Genomic DNA, 18,753 nt, shown 5'->3' with positions numbered 1-18,753 from the left:
TACGTCACTATTCTGATCTGAGCTGTACAAATATGGAAATACGAACATTAACTTATTGGTAGTTCATACAAAATTTGCACCAACGAAAATTACCTGCTATACGTGTAAGTAGCTATGTAGGTCTATGTGTAAGTACATGCTGCATCAAGTTGTTGTTATTAATCAACCTATAACTTTAACTTTTTGAACTTTTATCTTTTATAGTGTCCCTATAATAATTATTGCATTCATGCATGATGTCAATTTCTTTTTATAGAAGCGTTTTCAGACTGTGTTATGCACATGTTATGTGGTCTATATTTGTACAATCCCTACCAAAGCTTGTATTGCCATTACCACCGTGGTTTACTAAAGGAGGGACTCTAGAAAATCATTTAAAAAGCATGTGTCTGCCATTATTTGGTCCTGCTAGTGTGAAGGTATGTGTCCATGCACTAACTAAGGCAGAACAATGGAATTAGGTAATTGGCTTGAAATTAGCTCATTAACCAATTATTAGGTAATTGTTCTAGATATCTTTAATTAGCACATTGCTGCCACATATTAAATTGTATCTCACACATGTATTTAATATTTAGTATTATGGGACTATAGAATGAGGTTACTCTGTGGTTGAGCTAGTTGCGGTGTTTGTGCAAAGTTCCCAGACAATAGCTTGTGTAAAAACAGTCTCTGGTCAGCATGAGGTGGTGCTTGCTCTACTCACAAAAGCGTACATCAGCCCACTACTATATCTTTGATCTCTTTTATTCCTTATTATTGCACTAGGCTTTTATTTTATTGCATAAGGTTTTTGTTAATTGATCTGCAGTATAGAAGACTATTGGATGCAGATAGAACACGCTTTGATACATTGCATGCACGTGTACTATAATTATAGGCTTATATCTGCAAGCTGGTAGGTTAGTAGCCTCATTTCAAGGAAGGGAAAAAATAGTTGGCGACCTTAGCGTTATTTTAGAGACAACTCGGCCGGGACGAGGCTAGTATATTAGAGACCAAATATTCTTCGAAGGCAAGTGAAAGTAGACTCTTTATGTATGTTCCTCAGTCCTCAGCTAGCAACATTCTTGGTTATGTAACAAAGCATCATTCAGACCAGATTGAAATAAACTGAGTTTGCAATATACTTTATTGCTTTTCCTTATTTAATAGGTTGTATCTGTTTGCTTTAACCACTGTCTTTTCGTCATTTTGTACTCCATTATTGGGGCATGGCTGTTGTGTGTTCAAAATGGCTTCTAGCCTCCTCCAAGAAAAGATAATAATTTAGTACTTGCAGTATTGTGCAACACAAGTCATGGCAAGCTTGTTCCTTAGTGCGCATGTGCAGCTTTAGCGTATAATCATATTCATGACCTGTTTGCTTCCTGTCGTGGTTGATTAGGTGCCAGACACGCCCCTGAAAAGAACTCTGGTTTAAAGCTTCAGATTTATAGGACAAACTGTTACTAGCTCTATTGATAGCTAGCTAGGTTGCACAGCTCGAAGAAATTTAGTCTGCACTCGTCAATCAGATCAACCATGACTCAATTGTATGTTGGCAATCTATCTACAGAAGGAGACGAAAAGAGCATCAAATCATTATTTGGACGGTATGGGACTGTTAGAGAAGTACTCATGAAGAATGGCTATGCATTTGTGGAGCTTGACAATCCAGTGTCTGCAGATGAGGCCATGAGAGAACTGAATGGTGAGGAAGTGACCTGTCCTGCAGCACTGTTGCTTGGTGATGTGGCTCCTGTACATGCATGCAGTGCTTGAGCTTTAGCATATTATACTACAGCAGTAGGTGAATCATGTAATAACTGCAGAAGACCTGCTATAGGGGATTTGCTTTACTTTTTAGGTCTATAAGTGTTGTATGCGTACTACAAGTTTGGTTGTAGTTATGGTTGTAGCTAGCCAACAACATTGCACCCCCCCACTTTGCATATTTCGTATTCATGTCTGCTGCAGTTTTCTAGTTCTAGCTAAGTTCTATAGCTATGCTAATAGTGTCGTGCATTGCTGGGTAGCTTTCACTTAGAGTGATAAGTGCACATGTGTTGAGCCTGCAGTTTCTTGCAGCTAGCCATACCCTGTCACAAGCTTCTGCAGCCATGCACGCTAAATGCTGTCAATACTCATCCATTAATAATAACTTCATGTTTATTTTTATCAGATTTGCTTTATAAGCATTATTATTCTACTGTAATATTTTCGAAGTTCGTTGCATTGCCATTTAATCTGTCGACTCTTTCTACCATAAATATTTCATATCATTTTATTTGCCATGCAGGCTCGGACATTCTAGGTCACCCCATGATAGTGGAACCAGCTCATCAGCAAAGACCTAGTGCCAGGTGAGAATGATTGCCCTTGTAGAATGATGTCTACTGAATATCTCAATAATTGTTTTGTTGCGTTGCATGCAAGCAGGGCTGCAGCTTAAATTAAGTTAAGTTGTCTTCATAGAAATGTTTGCATGCAGGGGAAATGAAATGAAATTAAGGTTGTGAGCAAGCCATGGCGACTCTCCACATGTCCACCATTAGAGTATTATTCTGCATGGCTATGCAGAGCTGTGGCTGTCAGGTTTACTATTAGTCATGGCCACATGTTGCACAACATTCAGCCATAATCCAATATCTTGTAAACCACCCCAGTAAAAAGATGCAGAGTAGGCTTGTGGCTTGTTGCCCAAAAACCTCTTTTTAGCTCATCTCTGGTGATGCAATGTTGTGATATAAAGGAAGTATACTTAGTTTGAGGGTGCGGATATTCTGAGAGTCTCTCATAGTCACGTTCTAGGGTTATTTTTTGTTTCCATTCGTTGTTATAATATCTGTCCATCTATCTTTGAGTATGCAATTGAAGTTCTCTTATTCCCAGACGCAAGTCTCCGTGTGGCAGAGTAGAGGTGACCGAGATACCCCCTCATCTGACGGTGCAGGTAAGAAAGCTGTTGCGGAAAATTAATATCTGAGTCACTCTGCCGTGTAATGTTGCCACTAATAGTGGAATTCCAAAGTACAGCCGTAATTAATGTGATCTCGCAATGCATGCACTGCAACGTAATGTAGTCTATCGTGTCCAGTGTAGCTGGAATGAGCACCGGAGTTTACTTAATCTGTAGAATGGTAAAGTACATTTAATCATTCATTCCTTTACATGTATGTGTGCATAATTGCTATAATACAATGTTTAATGGTGTATGCTGTTGATGTATCTGTTGTTGTTTTAAACTAGAAGTGCATTAGAAAGCTCAGAACAAGCTCTATAGCCATCTCTTGCATAGTAAAGACTTGTTACAGTAGTAGAATTGCATATTTTTGCACAATTATTATAAATTAGTCAAGAAATTAGTACAATAGTTGATAGAGAGTGGGGTGACCTTGAAAGGAAGCATCCATCGGCAGGCTAGCTGACAATTTAGAAGCCATCCAACATCTTATCTCCCTCTGACCACCATAGTTGATATAGTGGCAGTAACCCGTTGAGCCCAGACAAGTTATCACTGCATGTCTGTCGTCATTGAAACTCTATCTCTCTCTCTAGCTACTCATTCATTCATTCCAGCAAAGTGTTCATTCTGACATGCACCTCTGATAACTTACCTGTGGGTGTAGAAATTGCATATAATGTGCACAAAATACAAGTCATTTGCTAATTAAAATAGTTTTGTGCTTTCACTGTATGAGATTATTATACTAGGCTTTTGCCAAATTAACATTTTGCAAGTGTCGGTAACTTCCTATACAACGCTTCTTTGCAGGCATTTAAATGAATTTCAGCTCAATATAATAATTATTTTAAGTCATATGACTCAAACTAGTTAGCTATTCATTAACTGACAATCTGTTGGATCTGAGGAATGGATACATTCACAATCCGCACTCAAATTCATTCGATAAATTTTCCTGACCTCCCTAGCAAGTGATCGAATTCATTCCTTTCAACACATTTTCTTATCTCATGTGATTCACATTTTAAAACCCATGCCCTGAATACCCTTAGTTACGCAATTCACATCACCACTATGATAGCTTGCTATACCTAAGTCACTAGCTACAGCCCACAAGAAAGGATTCTTATATATAATATAAGCACAGCTGCAATAACTTGCCTGGCATGATGGTCACTCTGCTTAGATACTCAACCAGCAAATTTGGTGCTTAGTTGTAACTTGTGGCCCTGGGCAATCCTGTTGGTTACGCTAGTTGATTAGCTTGTATGTGTTCTGGGCCATGGTTTTACACAGTGGGTATTGTGAGATGGATAATGGCTCCACTCTTTATTTAGCAAGACACTCAGAGAATAGTAGTAGCTGCTTTAGTTATTGTCTAGCTGAAGTGTGCAGTGAGAAATTGTCTTTTGAACGCTAGTCAATGTTTGAGTATAATTATATCGTAGCTGTGCATTAAAAGGCTATCTTATATGCATACTACTGCAGCTGTACCTTGTCTGCTGGCTCTAGTATCAGTGTGCGTTACCATAGCATTTTGTGTCTTGCAGAATCTGGAAGGAATGTTCACTCAACTAGGACAAGTGCACAAGATGGAGATAGAAGAAGGTACATATATACACAACCATTACATGCATGCTAGTAGTATAGTATTGTGGTAAAATTATCATCCTGTTTCTGCATGTTTTCATAATTAATTCGATTTTTCTCACTCACAGGAGAGTATGGCATTCGCAAGGTTGTCATTACCTATGAGACGCAGGAACAAGCTCAAAAGTACGTTTATCCAACAACACTCAAGCGTTTGTGTGTCTGAACACTAGCTCTTAATTAATATGCACGAATATTCTCACATCAACTGTCTGCTTTCTTTTCTTTTCTCAGAGCTGCTGGCTACTTTGGTGAAGGCATTAGTGATCACTCTCCAAGGGTGAGTGTGTAATATAAGCTATAGTTATACCAACTACTTCCATCCCCTGCAGCCGAATAGTTTTGGCCTAAAAGCTAGTATATATACAATGTCATTGTTAGACAACTCTTCAGCAGGGGGGGTTGGTGTGTGGTTGGTGTTAACCTGCCTCCTGTGTTAGCCCTACCTAAGCTCAACACTATAATGTGGCACAACACCTTCACCCACAACATGACTTGCACTTTTGAGTGTTGTATTGAGTCATCACTGGCTGGTCCAGTTCAGAGGTGTTCAGCTCCTATGTGTACCCTTTTTAATTATTTTATGCTTTTTTTTTCTGGCTCAATTATAGTCAATACAATGCTTCTAGCTACTGTCAGTATGTAGTTAACATGAAATTCATATTTATATGTAGTTTACTGCCCCTCTTAAATCTTTAATTCCTTCATTTTCCTGCCCATTTTTGGTTAGTTGAAGATTTCTGAATGTCATTGCAGATACCAAACTTTTGGGTACGTACATTAATAGCTGTGAGCAGTTTATTTCAATTTGGGTATCTTGATCCAAGCACATTTTTTAAAGCTTGGGTGTTAACGAGGTTGTTAACGAAGTTGGGTCAGCAGGCAAGAGGCCAGCAATTAACCACTTAACACTTAGCTGATGCAGCTGCTCATGTCTTAAATTAGACCACCACTCTGGAGCATGGCAGCCCATAAACTGTCTATATTAGTCTGCATATAGGTATAGTTGTGGCCACCATTGTACTTTGAAATAGGATCCCAGCATGACACAATAGGTGATTCAGGATCAGATGCAAGGCATGCGTATTAAAGAAGTTAGTGATACTACAGTATCTGTCTCAGATGTAATATAAATTATTGCAAAACTTTTAATTATCAAATGATTTTAGAAGTTCGGAAACTATAAAAATTAATGATAAGATAAGTTGAGATTGAGCTTCTAATTATGTGATAAAATGCTGATTTTCAAAGAGGATAATTGGACACAAAAATGCTCCTCCTGTTAACCCAAAATAAGGTCAACTTTTTCTTAGTAATACTGCCGGGACTTGGTTGCCCTGGTAACAGTGGTCAATTAGCTACTCTGTTGAGATAAGGGCAAATGTGATAGTGGACTGTCTGAGTTGGGCTGGTCATGTTGTGTCCTGCTTGCTCAGCCACCAGCGTGTGGTGTCATTAGTCTCAAGATTATTGCTCTAACTCACTGGTGTAAATACTCAGAGACAATCCTAAGGTCATATCAGTGGTCATTCATCAGGCTTTGTAGTTCAAACCATGCGCCTTCCTGTTAGTTCACTTTTGCATCATAATTTCCCTGTTTAGTATTTCGAAGCCATTTTTCATCATCCTCAATCTGTATGCTCTAACCTTCTAATTAATTATTTAACCCTTTCCTCCCTCACCAGGTGACGTACGTAGACGGTGGTGTCACGACAATGCGAACCATCTCCCCCGCCAACACCACCATGCGTAAAGGATCCCCCGGCCTCTCCAACTCACCCTCCAAGAACTCTGACTTCCCACTGAGGTGAGAGGAATGCTTATAATTATGACGATACTCTCCCCTCTCTCTCCTTCTTTGTTGCCCTGTCTCTAGTAGAGCTATAGCTTGCTAGCTGCATCTGATTGCACCCTTTACTGCGTGGTTTGGGTGTATTCACTATGTATTGAGGTGCAATCTAACATTTGAATAAGTGGTGACCACCACCTTGAGGCCATGTATGGTGACACTGTGCATGAAAAGGCATGCTTCTATATTATTACTTGGGTTTAATTAAATCTACTGCTAACATGCTAATTAAAGGTTAATCAAGACTCTAATTAGTAAACTAATTAATTTTTTTAGTTTAGCTAGAAGCCTCCTGTTTTATAAACCAGCCCTCACCATGGCTACATTCATGGCTCTACCACCTTCTGATAAAGCTCTTTCTTCAAGTGCCTAGACAGACCATATAAAATTATTCACATCTCCTGTTTTGATAGTTAAGTGTAAGTTGTAAGTGGGTATCAATGTTCCCCAAGTGTGTGGTAAGGTCTTGCTGGTCCCCACCACACACAAACACTCTTGTTACTCTCACAACACTGGGTTTTTTACTGCTGTGGAGTAAACACTCGAAATGAGCGAATTTAGCAAATTAAAATTGTTAATTTAAGTGAAAACCATGCATCTTGGTTACAGTAGTTGGTAGTTCTAAGTTACTTTTCTTACTCCGTGATGTATAATTATTAGGGGGTGTGGTCTCTGTATTTAAAAAAAATTGACCTTACATTGTAATTATAGTGTACAAAAGAAAAGCACTGTGTGGAAAAGCTTTTCTCTGGCATTTCAAATTTCATGAATTTTCAACAGTAGGAATCTTAATTGATTCAACTTTGTTTCTTGATTACAACCATTCAGTTTGGCAGTGGCTATTGTAGGCAGCTAGCTGAAAGCTTCAAGTACTTTTACAACAGAGTTGCTATAGTTTTTGCTCTGAGCTTTTCTTGACCTTTTTGACTTTTTTTCCTTCGTAGACAAAATTTAACTAGGCTTGCTCAAGATAGAAGGTATGCTTATGTGTGTATATCTTCAGCTGCTCTAAGAGCCATTAACTGAAGGCCTAGGACATGCAGTGACTGTTTCCTTTCATTACTCTTGGGCTTGCAAGTGCAAGTCGTTAAGATACACACACCACCGGTATCCTTACCACCAACTCCATATGGCTGAGTAATTCCGCTGTTTAAAGTGGTCTACTGTTATGATTGGTACAAATAACTCAATTAGCGTGGTTGTATTTTTAACTCGATTTAGCGGCCATTCCAAATGTAGACACTGTCATGTGTGTACTACCATCTCCTAGGCTTATCTCTGTGTACAGTGTATGGCCGTATGTATGTGCGGGACCTGTTTTTGTCTGCACCAATTAACCGCAGTAGAGTATCGTACTATGTGTACACTAGCGCGGTTATTAAATAGTTTGGACTTGTTTTTATCGTACGACTCGGTTACGTTAAGGGTAACCAATGGTGCGACATAAATTAGGTATAATCACTCATTTTTTTCTATTTCCACGGCAAGTTTTCCCCTTTTTAATTTATACTACGTACCTCTGATCTAATTAAACATGGTGCAGCAGTGTTTCAATATTTCCGTCCCTCTCTCCTCTAGGATCCTGGTCCCCAACGAGATGGTGGGAGCGATCATCGGCAAGGACGGGGCGACCATCCGCCTGATCACACAGCTGACAAAAGCGCGAGTGGACGTTCATCGCCGAGAGAGCCTTGGTACCACGGAGAAGGTATGGGTGAGTCTGTGTGTCATATTGATGTACAGCTATACATAATTATAGCTACTGAGAAACAATGGTCAGGTATAATAATGATATAGTGTGCTATTCTATGATGGTATAATTATAGTAGCCAAAAAAGAGTAGACAAAATGAGGCAGCAAAGAAAGAAATGGGCGTACGGTTATGTAGCTGACTTAGAGTGTCCTTAGCTTGAGGTTGTAGCCACTTTATTTCAGTTAATTAATTGCTTCTCAGAGGAGATACGACAAGGGTACCTCGATTAGGCTTTGATTTGTCACGTGCAAAATTCAACAGTAAATTCATTGTTGCATGTGACTAATTAACTCAATTTTAGCCTAATCGAGGTACTCGTGTCCGACCTCCTCTGATCATTACATCCTGTTGGCTTGCTCTTAATTAATTAGTAATATTATTAATAGTGTGTGGAGTAGGACAGGATGTGGAGTAGGACAGGACGAAGTCTGCTCTTTTCCAAGCTAGCCAGCTTTTATTTACTATTTACTGTAAATAATAAATTGTAATTTGCTTTATACATGTTAGCTTGCATTTTGGCATGTTTGTATTTAAGGGCAGTTTGTTCAATAACATTTGAATAATTGCATGTGTGCATATAGTCACTGCATGCATACGTATGATTATCATTCTCAATCATTCTCGATGTATCTGGTGATGCTATATTTTGTTATAGCCTCAGGCCTGTGCTAACTCAACAAAATAGGCCTAAATTTGGTATCCATGACATTTGCTGTTAGCCAGCAATAAGCTGTACAAATTATACTAAGCTTGTTGCTGAGCCATCATCCTACACATATATTCTTGGCTGAATATCCACTTCATGTCTGTTGTAAAGGCTTCAGTAGACCAAACACAGATGTAGTTGCTGCTTCTCCTTCCATACTTTCGTACGGGCTCTGTTGATGCTTGTCCATCACAGCTGGGTTTGTTAGGCTGCTCTTCTTAAAAGGTTCTTAAAAGGTTGGAACCTACTCTCCCCCCTATAATGGAGATTCAGAACATTGTATTTGTACAATTCACCTTTTTTAGACTATATGATACCCCATATTGTGAATGATGTTTCAGTGATGTTTCAATTACAAGCAAACTCAATCTCTGCATGCTATCGTGTTTATTTGGACAATAATCTAAAAATGTCAGTACAAATTCCATGGAAATGTTTATGCTTGGTACTGTAACTTTCACTGCATGTATACATAGTGCTACAGTGTGCTGCCGCCATTAGTGTACCTTGAGCTTAACAGCGACAACATGGAGTCTGTGGTTGTACTTGTGTTTACTTGTGAACTGGTTTTGTAAACAATGCAACAAATTGTTAGTCCACTGCATTGTGATGCTGCTACGGTACAGTACTGGAGTATTGGATGACTAAATAAATAAATAAATAATGCATGTCACTGGGTCTCTCAATATTTCCCCTTAACTGTTATTTATCTCACTTACAAATTAGCAAATCTGTACTGTCTGTCAGGGAAGAGTTAGGGGTGTGGCTTATAGATACAGTGTACCAGGTGGCAGAGTGCTTTCAAGTTAGTGTGTGTTTTGGTCTTCCCTGAAGTATCGTTTAGAGTGATGTATTGTAATGTAGCGTGTGTGTGTTTGAAATTGAATTTTTGTTTGCCTTGGGTCGTTGGCTTCCAGTATATGCCTCATTGCGGTTGTTAGTTTAAAGCTGGTGAAGTCAGTAGATGGTTGTGTCAGGTTAAAGCTTCGGTCCATTGCTTTCTTAATATTGTGGTCAACCGCAAAATTGAACCGTGAATATTTTCTTTATCCTGATGTTAAGTACAGTTGGTCACTATTTGCGTACAACAGGACTTAGCTGTCAGCGGTATTCTTGCGGGAATAATTTCGATATTTCAAACAGAACCACACTCCACATGTATCACTCCTGGAAGTATAGTAACGTACTAGCCCTTAAATTAGATGATGTCATAAATGACCGCTCATTGTATTAGTTCACACACCCCCTCCCCCACACCCTCACACCTCACACACACACATCCTAACCACCCTCTTCCGCTCCCCCCCCAGGCCGTGACGATCATTGGTCCCCCAGAGTGCTGCACTGAGGCATGCCATCACATGATGAAGATAATGCAGCACGAGCTCTTAGTAACCAGCGGAGTCCTTGACACCGGGTAAGCAGCTGATCACATGACCCTTCATTGCATGTCCCATTAACACTGTACAGTAAATGAGCGCATGTCTGTAATGTACTTCTGGGGGTCTAAATTTTCAGGGGATTTTTCTCTCAGTACTCACTCTAAGACTATACGAACATAGTAAGTTAGAATAGGAGCCATGTACAATGAGATTAGCTATTTACAATGGGATTGGAGTAATTATCCTTTAACTTGTCTATCCTTGACAATCGATTGATACGAATCAGTTCCCAAGCCAATTTATTACAGCCCATACCACTCTCGTAGCTTTACCCGTGGGATTTATTTGGTATTATTGGTACAATGGGGCATAAATTTTGGTTTTGTGGAATAGTGGCGGACAAGTGAAAGTTTCTTATCTTATCAACTTAGTTGCCCAGAGGCATCTGCTATGGTCAACCAACGGAGGCACTGTGTTGTAGGAAATGTTCACCCAATTATAGTCAGGTGCCTTCAGGACTGGAGAAGCCATAGTTACTGAGATTTTGTTATCTGATAAGTACATGTGGTTCAGTTGATAGTAATGTAGTTCCGAACTATACGTACGCTTATTTACAACAAATGTCCCAATGGTAGATATTTTATCAGTATATCAGATGAGAATGTGCGCTTGTATTTCAAAGTGCAGTAATTATTATAGTATTGACTCCACCCCTTGCCCCTCCCCCTTGCAGAAGGATCCACGATCCACTGCCTGTGGTGCCCCTCAAGGTACTGGCTCACAACGAGCTGATTGGTCGCGTTATCGGTAAGCTAATTGTAATTGTACTATAATGTCTGTATTGTACACAAATAAATATGTAAATATTGCTATAATTATAATGCAGTGTTGAAAGCTTTTAATGGTGGTACTTTATTTTTCATCTATATTTAGTTTTTTAAATTGTGTATATTCCCTTCTATTTATATACTAGCCAGTCAGTATAATTATAGACTGAACTGTAGATCAACTTTTAATTACCAAGTGTGTGTTGCTCCTATAAGTGTGTGTAAGTGGTGTAGTGTATGGATTCTTGTACAAGGTTTCTATGGTGACTACATATAGTGAGTGGGAGTTAAAGCTTTGTAAGTTGAGGCCAACTTACTGACCACGTAATTCCTTCAATTCAACGTGATGTATTAACTTAAAACCACAACGTCATGTACTTTTTATATACCAATAATAATTATTAATTTATTGTCTGTAATCATTTAGCACTCACCGCTCATTCACCTTGATGGGATGTACGTTAGCTAATATAATTATCCGCACCCGATCATGTGATCAATTGAGGGGTGTCTCAATATCGAATAATAATTATAGTGTCATTATTTTTGGTATAATTATGCAGTACTCTATAATAATTATAGCGGGTTGTTTTCGTTTGGTGGAAATTTCAGCATCATACCGAAAATTTATAACTACGAAATTATTCTACCGCAATAGGTTCACAACGTCACTATCCTGAGCTATACGTATTTAAATGGGTAGCAACGAAAATTACCCGCTATACGGTAGTATTGTATGCAGTATCTGAAACGATTCTCGTTAAACGTACAAAAATGTGAGTGTGGGAGGGATGTGCACTCTGCTGTTATGACGACTAATTGGAGCCAGTTAATTAATGACATCAATTAATTAATTAAGGAAGAGTATAGTCGTTATGCCAAAAGAGTACCCAGGGGTCAAGGGTCAAACAATATCGTGTACGGAAGAGAGTAAACCAAAAAGTTCAAAGTTCATATTTACTTAGTTTGGTCTACTAATTTTGTTGTACGTGTTTTGGGTGAATGAGTGTTAGTAAGGTTCAATAGCGTCCATCGAGTGTGTGTGTATGATGTTGTCATGTGATGTCATGTGATCTCGTGCAGGAAAGGGAGGCAACACTCTGAAGCGTATCATGGCAGAGTCGGGCACAAAGATCACCATCTCCAAGTAAGTCCACCCCCGGCAACCATTACACTGTCTCTTGTAAAGTGGTACTTTAATTGTGAATCTTTTCTTTGTTGTATATACGTGTACGTATGTGATGGTATACATTAACTAAATTCCAGTGAGGACAAACTTGTTTGGTGGATTGTTAAATCTATGTAGCTCTAGCTGTGTTGTAGAATATTATCTGAAAATCGTTATAAGAGTCCTAATAATTTTTCCTTAGAGCATCTCTTTTTGTTTAAAAATTCTTTTCCATTTGCTGCATAGTATGCCTAAATTGCGACTAAGTTTGTCAACTACTTTAGTGCAGAGAAATAAGTATGATTGCTGCTTGCTTGTTAGAGGCAAGTAGATAATGAGAGGTGACCTGGAACCTAGTGCGTCACAATAGCTTGTGTTTTATTCATGGGGTGGATAGTTTAGAGCTCTGCTAATTATTCATAGATCGGTGTAACGATATTCATTGACCCTACCCTACGACAATAGCAGATGGTACACTTGGCTTACAATATCAATGTCACAAATCATGTGCCAAATTTGTCTCCAATGATTACACACTAGTGGTTAGGATTGCACATGTGATTCGACTAGACGTTTTCAGGGCTGCTAGCTGTCTCTCTAAGCTAGCTGTGGTGTAGTGTTAGCAGAGTTGAGTATACACAGATTGCACTTTACAGTTGTGTGCTTTGGGCTAATGCTACTTGTGAAAAGAAATTTTTTCTTTGCTATTATACTATAAAAGCTGCATGCATGTAGATGTACACAGTGATGTGTCCAGAAGTTTCTAGTGGTGGAGGCTATTTTCAATTAATCCTCAACTCACTTTTTAGCCAAATACATATGGATGTGGTAACTTAGGCCTAGGAGTATTGGTTTATTGTCTGCTCTGACGTGTATGGATGCATGGTTCAGTAACCTGCTCTCATTATGATGGTTATTTGTGTTTGTTGTCTGGATGGAGGTGGTTAGCACCTACCAGTGTGTGGGCACATCCCTGTACATCTTCATTAGAGTGACCTCATTACTCATGCACACTGGACGCCTCCCCTTCTTGTTTTTCTTGGGATAGATTTGCTTTGTTTATTTCACACGTCAAGATAATCAATTCAGCAATCTATACATATTGAGTCTGGGCACTACATTTATTGGGTGATATTCAGTTCATTCATGACTTAGTCTAGAGGAATTTACCCACTGGAAACATCTAAACAAATTGCTATATGCATGCATGCATGGCTGAAGTGGCCAGCCCCCTAGTAGCTTGCATTGATCGATAGGTGAATACTTTTGTATGTATACACAGTGCAACCCTAAATATTTAGATTCTCTCCCCCCACAGACTAATCATTACCCCCTCTCTTGCACTAATCCGTAGCCCCCTCTCTCGCCCCCCACAAACTAATCATTACCCCCCTCTCTCGCCCCCCACAAACTAATCATTACCCCCCTCTCTTGCACTAATTCGTACCCCCCTCTCTCTCTCTCCCCCCCATAAACTAATCATTACCCCCCTCTTTCTCTTCCCCCCACAGACTGAAAGAGCTGACAGCCTTCAACATGGAGCGTACCATCACCATTCTGGGTACCATTGACAACTGTAAGAAGGCAGAGTCTCTGATCAGCGCTAAACTGAGGGCCTCCTACGAGAGTGACATGGCTCAGTTCATACCAGCCAGCGTAAGTTATAAGCTAAATTACAAGCTTCCCATTGATTTGGAATGAGCCTTGCATGCTACATGTACGCGTGTTTCCTAGCAACTGTATTTGAAGGTCGAATGTACTTTGAGCTGATATTTCGTTAAAAATCAAATTACTCTTTTCGTTCATCAATTGGTCCATTCAGACTTCATGTATACATAGCCATCATCCTCTCTCTCTTTCTTACCTCCACACAGGAGCAAGGATCCATGTTCAACAGCCCCTCCCCCACTAATGCTGCCACGCCCCCTATGGGCGGTCCCATGCCAATGTCCTCTGAGATCAACCACCTCAACCACCCCCAGTCACTTCCTGCCACACCCACTGCCACTAACGTCCGCACCTTCACGGATTTCTCGGGCGAGCACACACGTCTGACTACCCTCCACGGATCAACAGGCGCCCTCGAGGTAAACAATCTCGGTGGATTCAAACTTGGACCTATGCCTCAGTCGATGAATGGCGGAAATTCCGAGCGAAAGTACACACTTGAGTCTTCCATCGATGGAATGGTGCATGGAAACGGAACTGCTGGGATGAACGAAATGGGACAACCCGGAATGAATGGATACAACGTCACCAACACGATGGGGATGAACGGTCACATGACCAACGGCGGACGTGCCGAATACACTCCTCTCATTTCAAAACCGTCTGGAGAACCTCCACTCATCACGAGCAGTGGGCACCGCCCCTTCAACGACATGCACCCCACCCCCCACTCCGCAGGTCCTCTGGGTACTGTCTCGGGAAATTTCTGCTTCAACACCGACTACGATGACGAAATCTCCGACGTTTTCAGCGGCCTTTCGTTCAAAGAGCCCTCTCTTGCTGCCCCCGGCTTTGGTCGCTCCAGGCTTCGTAGAAGCAGTGCCCCCGTGGGAAACAACGGGTACGCCAACGGAGGTCCGATGAACGGGTACGGACTATGGAGCAACTCGTTGAGCGAGCAACCTCTGCCAGAAGGTCCTGAAGAAGCTGCTATACCACCACCACCGCCAGCTGTTCTTCGTTCCAACTCTATGTTCCAGACGTCCTCCAACCACAGCAATGGACCAATGCCCAATGGAAGCTACAACAACGGAGGGGGATGGGTCAGCGGGATTATGGGCGGACTTGGAGGCGGGGCTCCACCACCACCACCGCCCCCTGCACAACAACAACAGCAGCAGCAGCAACCGACTTCGAACATCTGGTTCGGTAATTCTGACAGCGTTACGAGTGGCTACTCTTCGTCTGAGGCCAGCTCCCTCTCTGGATTCAGCCCCATCTACTCTCCCACTGCCTCTACCGGGTTTGGGTTCACCCCTGTCAGCCGTAACTCTCCGACCTCCTCCACTGGGTTCGGGTTCATACCGAGTAGCCGCAATTCTCCCGTGACGATGGTGCCATCGACTGGTGTCGGCATGACGTTCAGCAACTCTGCGTATATGGACGAGAGGGACTCCATCAGATCACCTTTCAAGGTGAGTGCTTACTTACGTTTTAAAGTTTATGATTGTGTTTCGAAAGTGAAAACAGCCTGACTTTGGTTATTTAAAGTACGTGTACTATTGTGCAGTGTCCAGTAATTAGTGGTTGTTAAGAAACTTAATTGTTGTATGCTTTCGAAAATTATGCTGTGAGTTTTAGTCTATTAGATATGTACATAATTAAGGCTTCTAACCTCGATACAAGTCTAGTATACAGTCACATACACAGTTCTTGTGTGAACCGCTTTGGTAGGGAAATGTCCCAAGCATGTGAAGTGGTCTGTAGTTTCTTTCCTGTCTACATCTATTATAATGTTATATGACCTCAAGTGACCTCAATTAGACGGCTTCTGTAGGCTTCTTGTGTGGCCTAGCCTGAGTCAGCATTGTTAAACCATACGCACAGAAGTATGTCTCTCATTGGTAGCTCGTGTTACCGTGTGTACACACACGAGCAGCTGTCAGTTTCTTTTTTGCCCTGGTCACCTGACGTATGTACACGTACACATATTATTATGGCCTGTACTTCAAAGTGCCTTTAATTGGGTCGTGGTTTGTATAAGCTCTTTGAAATGGAATACGCTAGCTTCCATTAAAACTATTTCTTGTGCTTGCTTACATAATATTTAATGTTTTGATACTTGAAAGCTTTTTGTGTTATCCAAATGAAGTAATATCTACATGTAGTCATGCATGTACACATGCATGTACACATTACGTAATGTTCAATAGCTTTAAAAATAGATTGTCGTGTTTTGATAGTAAATAACGAGTATTGTACGTAGTATATAATGATATCCTGTTGTCCTCCGTGCAGGCATCCATCCCCACCCCCCTCACCACGGTAACAGAGTTCTGCTCAACCACGACCTTCTCAACTGCTTACGTAAGTGCTTCAACAATGTGTTCATTCTTATGGGGAAATGGTATTATATACTAATTCATGGCAGCGTTAAGCTTGAGTAGTTACACGTTATGTACGTGTCTATGTATTGTCTAATGACGTGTACTTTAATTTGTCTTTCATAATTACCAATTAAGTGCTTGCACTGCTTGCATGCATGAATGAGTATGCGTCAGTTTATATCATCGCCTTGGCTAGGTTGATACGCTGTATAATGGAGTCCTTTCAATGCTGTTTACTGGCAAAGATCAAATGCTTCAAAATCACTCCTGCCTTAATTGAAGAGAAGCCCTAACCTTTGTAATGTCTATAATTATACTCAAAATTGGCTGGTGCACACATGTTGAAAGGTGCCCCTTATAGCAAAGTGCATAATTACTGCCAGCTGTAACTGATTAGTTTGGCCTTTGTTGTGTCTTGTCCATTTCAATATCGAACCACAGTTTCCTATGGCAACCTGTTTGTCACAGGATGTATACACTACCCTCAGGCCTTAACTGGTGCCTGTTCCCACACAGTGCACCTGTATTAGGTTCCAGGTTTAATTGACAAGCACGCCCTTTTTCATTTTCAATATTAGAGCAAAAATATGGTTTTCCACAACAAATTACTATTTAAACACCGTGTACTGTGTCGTGTTTTATTGGTACATCTGTCCTTGAAGCCCGATTCTTATTTTAGCTTTTCCCTTTGTAGTATCTTAATTCCACTGCAGGGTGTGTGTGTGTGCATGTACGCATTGATTTACGTTGCTTAGGAATTAAATTGTGTGTTTGGTTGTTGATATGATCGAGGTCCTCACTTTCCTCCGTATTGTCCGTCCTCACAGGGTGCACAAGAAGGAGAAGAGGAGGACCTTTTCAAGAGCATCGCCTCCGCCACCCTCGGGGAGGCACACCTGCCCACCCTCGTGAGTGTGTTGCCATGGTGATGGCCTTTATGTACATTAGCGTAACGAGCATGCCCCTATATATTCGGTTATACTTTGGTGCACATGTGTGTTATCGAATCGGCCAAGTATGATGTTTTTGACAATGGCCTCTAGCTGTCAGAAGAGCTAAAACTTGATAGTACTGTTACCCATATTTCCTGTGTTGATTTATTGCCGGCCCTCGAGCTTACTCTATACACATGATTCACCCCTCCCCTCTCTCTCTCTGTCACTCCTGCAGACTGCCGGTGGTCAGAAGTGGTAAAGCAACCACAAACAAACTTTCTCTTTCAAGACATTTGTCCGACTCTTCATTCACCCATTCACTTTGCAACCATGTTTCGTACTCGTCAGGGAACAAATTTTTCACAGCTCTGAAATTCAATCAAAATCACTACCACACCAAACAAGCATTTTTGTAATCTTCATTTCCAGCTGTTAAAGTGTATAAGTTAAAATTTCCCTCAATTTTCCTTCCTTTCATTTATCATTGTTCAGCATAATTATTATTTGTAGCAGCAGGTCTCAGTTCCAATCGATTGCCACTCTCTTAATCTACTGTTAGTTCAGGCTTGCCCAACCCAGCAGCCAGCATTAATGTGTGTGTGCGTGTGCAGTGTGACCTTCATTAAGCGTGTCACTTAATAATTAATTATTCGTTCGTATTTACTGCCCATTTTTCAGTTCTCTAGTAGCTGTTTGTCACAAAAACACATCATTTCATATCATAATCAACACTTGCGATGTACGTACGCATTCTCACTATGTATCGACACCAGTTCTCACAGGTAACAAAGAACGAAACAAACAATCCATTCACAATCTGCGGCCGCTACGTTTGTCCATCATCCGTCAAATTTCGGTTACCATATCAACTCATATATATATAGTGAAGTCATGCAGTTTCATTCATTCTACTCCCGAGTTATTTGTCACAGCTATGTCGTGATCTCAGCTGCACTTACATATATACGACCATCCATCATCCCTTTATAAACCACACAACACAAGAATTCAAGAAAATAGATAAGAAAAAAAACAGTTTCGAATACACTGTATAGCCTCAGGAGTACACATGATTGTGTGTTCTTTCAACTTCCAATTGAGAGAGCGAGATTTTGTACACTTCTCATTTTAGCGTTTCTATTATGTACTTATTAATTTTGTTGCTCCATTTCCAGACCCAATGTGTAACCATAGCAACTTCGATCCCCAATGGTCATTCTAACGATTATTTTGAGTTTTGTGAGTGTTTGATGATTTCATATTTATCAAGATTTCAAAAATTTCTTTTTTGAACATTGCGACGCTTGCATTGCTTAATTATTTGTATACGCTTGCTACATGCATGTAATATTAAAAACTGGTATCTATTATACTGAAGTACGTATGTTATGTATATTAAATGACTATCAAATTCGATCTGATTGGTCAATTTTTCCCTATTAAAAGACATGTGTTTTGAAGGAATTTTAGTGACTTGCTAA

At 40.4% G+C, this 18,753-nt stretch overlaps 1 protein-coding gene across 3 annotated transcripts; it reads left to right on the top strand.

Moving 5' to 3' along the window:
* Positions 1-1,407: 1,407 nt before the first annotated feature.
* Positions 1,408-18,552, top strand: LOC135347427 (insulin-like growth factor 2 mRNA-binding protein 2). Of its 3 annotated transcripts, none has more exons than XM_064545427.1 (16): positions 1,408-1,693; positions 2,282-2,345; positions 2,875-2,935; positions 4,498-4,555; positions 4,666-4,723; positions 4,832-4,877; positions 6,283-6,404; positions 8,025-8,154; positions 10,216-10,322; positions 11,021-11,094; positions 12,198-12,261; positions 13,794-13,938; positions 14,157-15,425; positions 16,249-16,317; positions 17,165-17,245; positions 17,508-18,552. In XM_064545427.1, the coding sequence occupies exons 1-16, from the start codon at positions 1,525-1,527 to the stop codon at positions 17,529-17,531; spliced, it is 2,541 nt and encodes an 846-aa protein (XP_064401497.1). In that variant the 5' UTR covers positions 1,408-1,524; the 3' UTR covers positions 17,532-18,552. The 3 variants fall into 3 exon arrangements, with proteins under 3 accessions (XP_064401497.1, XP_064401496.1, XP_064401499.1); XM_064545426.1 differs by having other exon boundaries at positions 8,025-8,160; XM_064545429.1 differs by lacking the exon at positions 17,165-17,245 and having other exon boundaries at positions 8,025-8,160.
* The last annotated feature ends 201 nt before the right edge of the window (positions 18,553-18,753 follow it).

The sequence above is a fragment of the Halichondria panicea genome, chromosome 14 (assembly GCF_963675165.1).
Source record: "Halichondria panicea chromosome 14, odHalPani1.1, whole genome shotgun sequence".
Taxonomy (NCBI): domain Eukaryota; kingdom Metazoa; phylum Porifera; class Demospongiae; order Suberitida; family Halichondriidae; genus Halichondria; species Halichondria panicea.
Note: the sequence above shows the minus strand (reverse complement) of the source record. Positions and strands in the feature narration are given on the sequence as shown.

What these genes read in the sequence shown, in the direction of transcription:
- LOC135347427 (XM_064545426.1), top strand. Translation starts at nt 1,525, where the DNA reads ATGACTCAATTGTATGTTGGCAATCTATCTACAGAAGGAGACGAAAAG. An exon ending in CAAGATGGAGATAGAAGAAG is followed by an intron (nt 4,556 to 4,665) that starts GTACATATATAC and finishes TCTCACTCACAG; the next exon opens with GAGAGTATGGCATTCGCAAG. An exon ending in GCTGATTGGTCGCGTTATCG is followed by an intron (nt 11,095 to 12,197) that starts GTAAGCTAATTG and finishes GATCTCGTGCAG; the next exon opens with GAAAGGGAGGCAACACTCTG.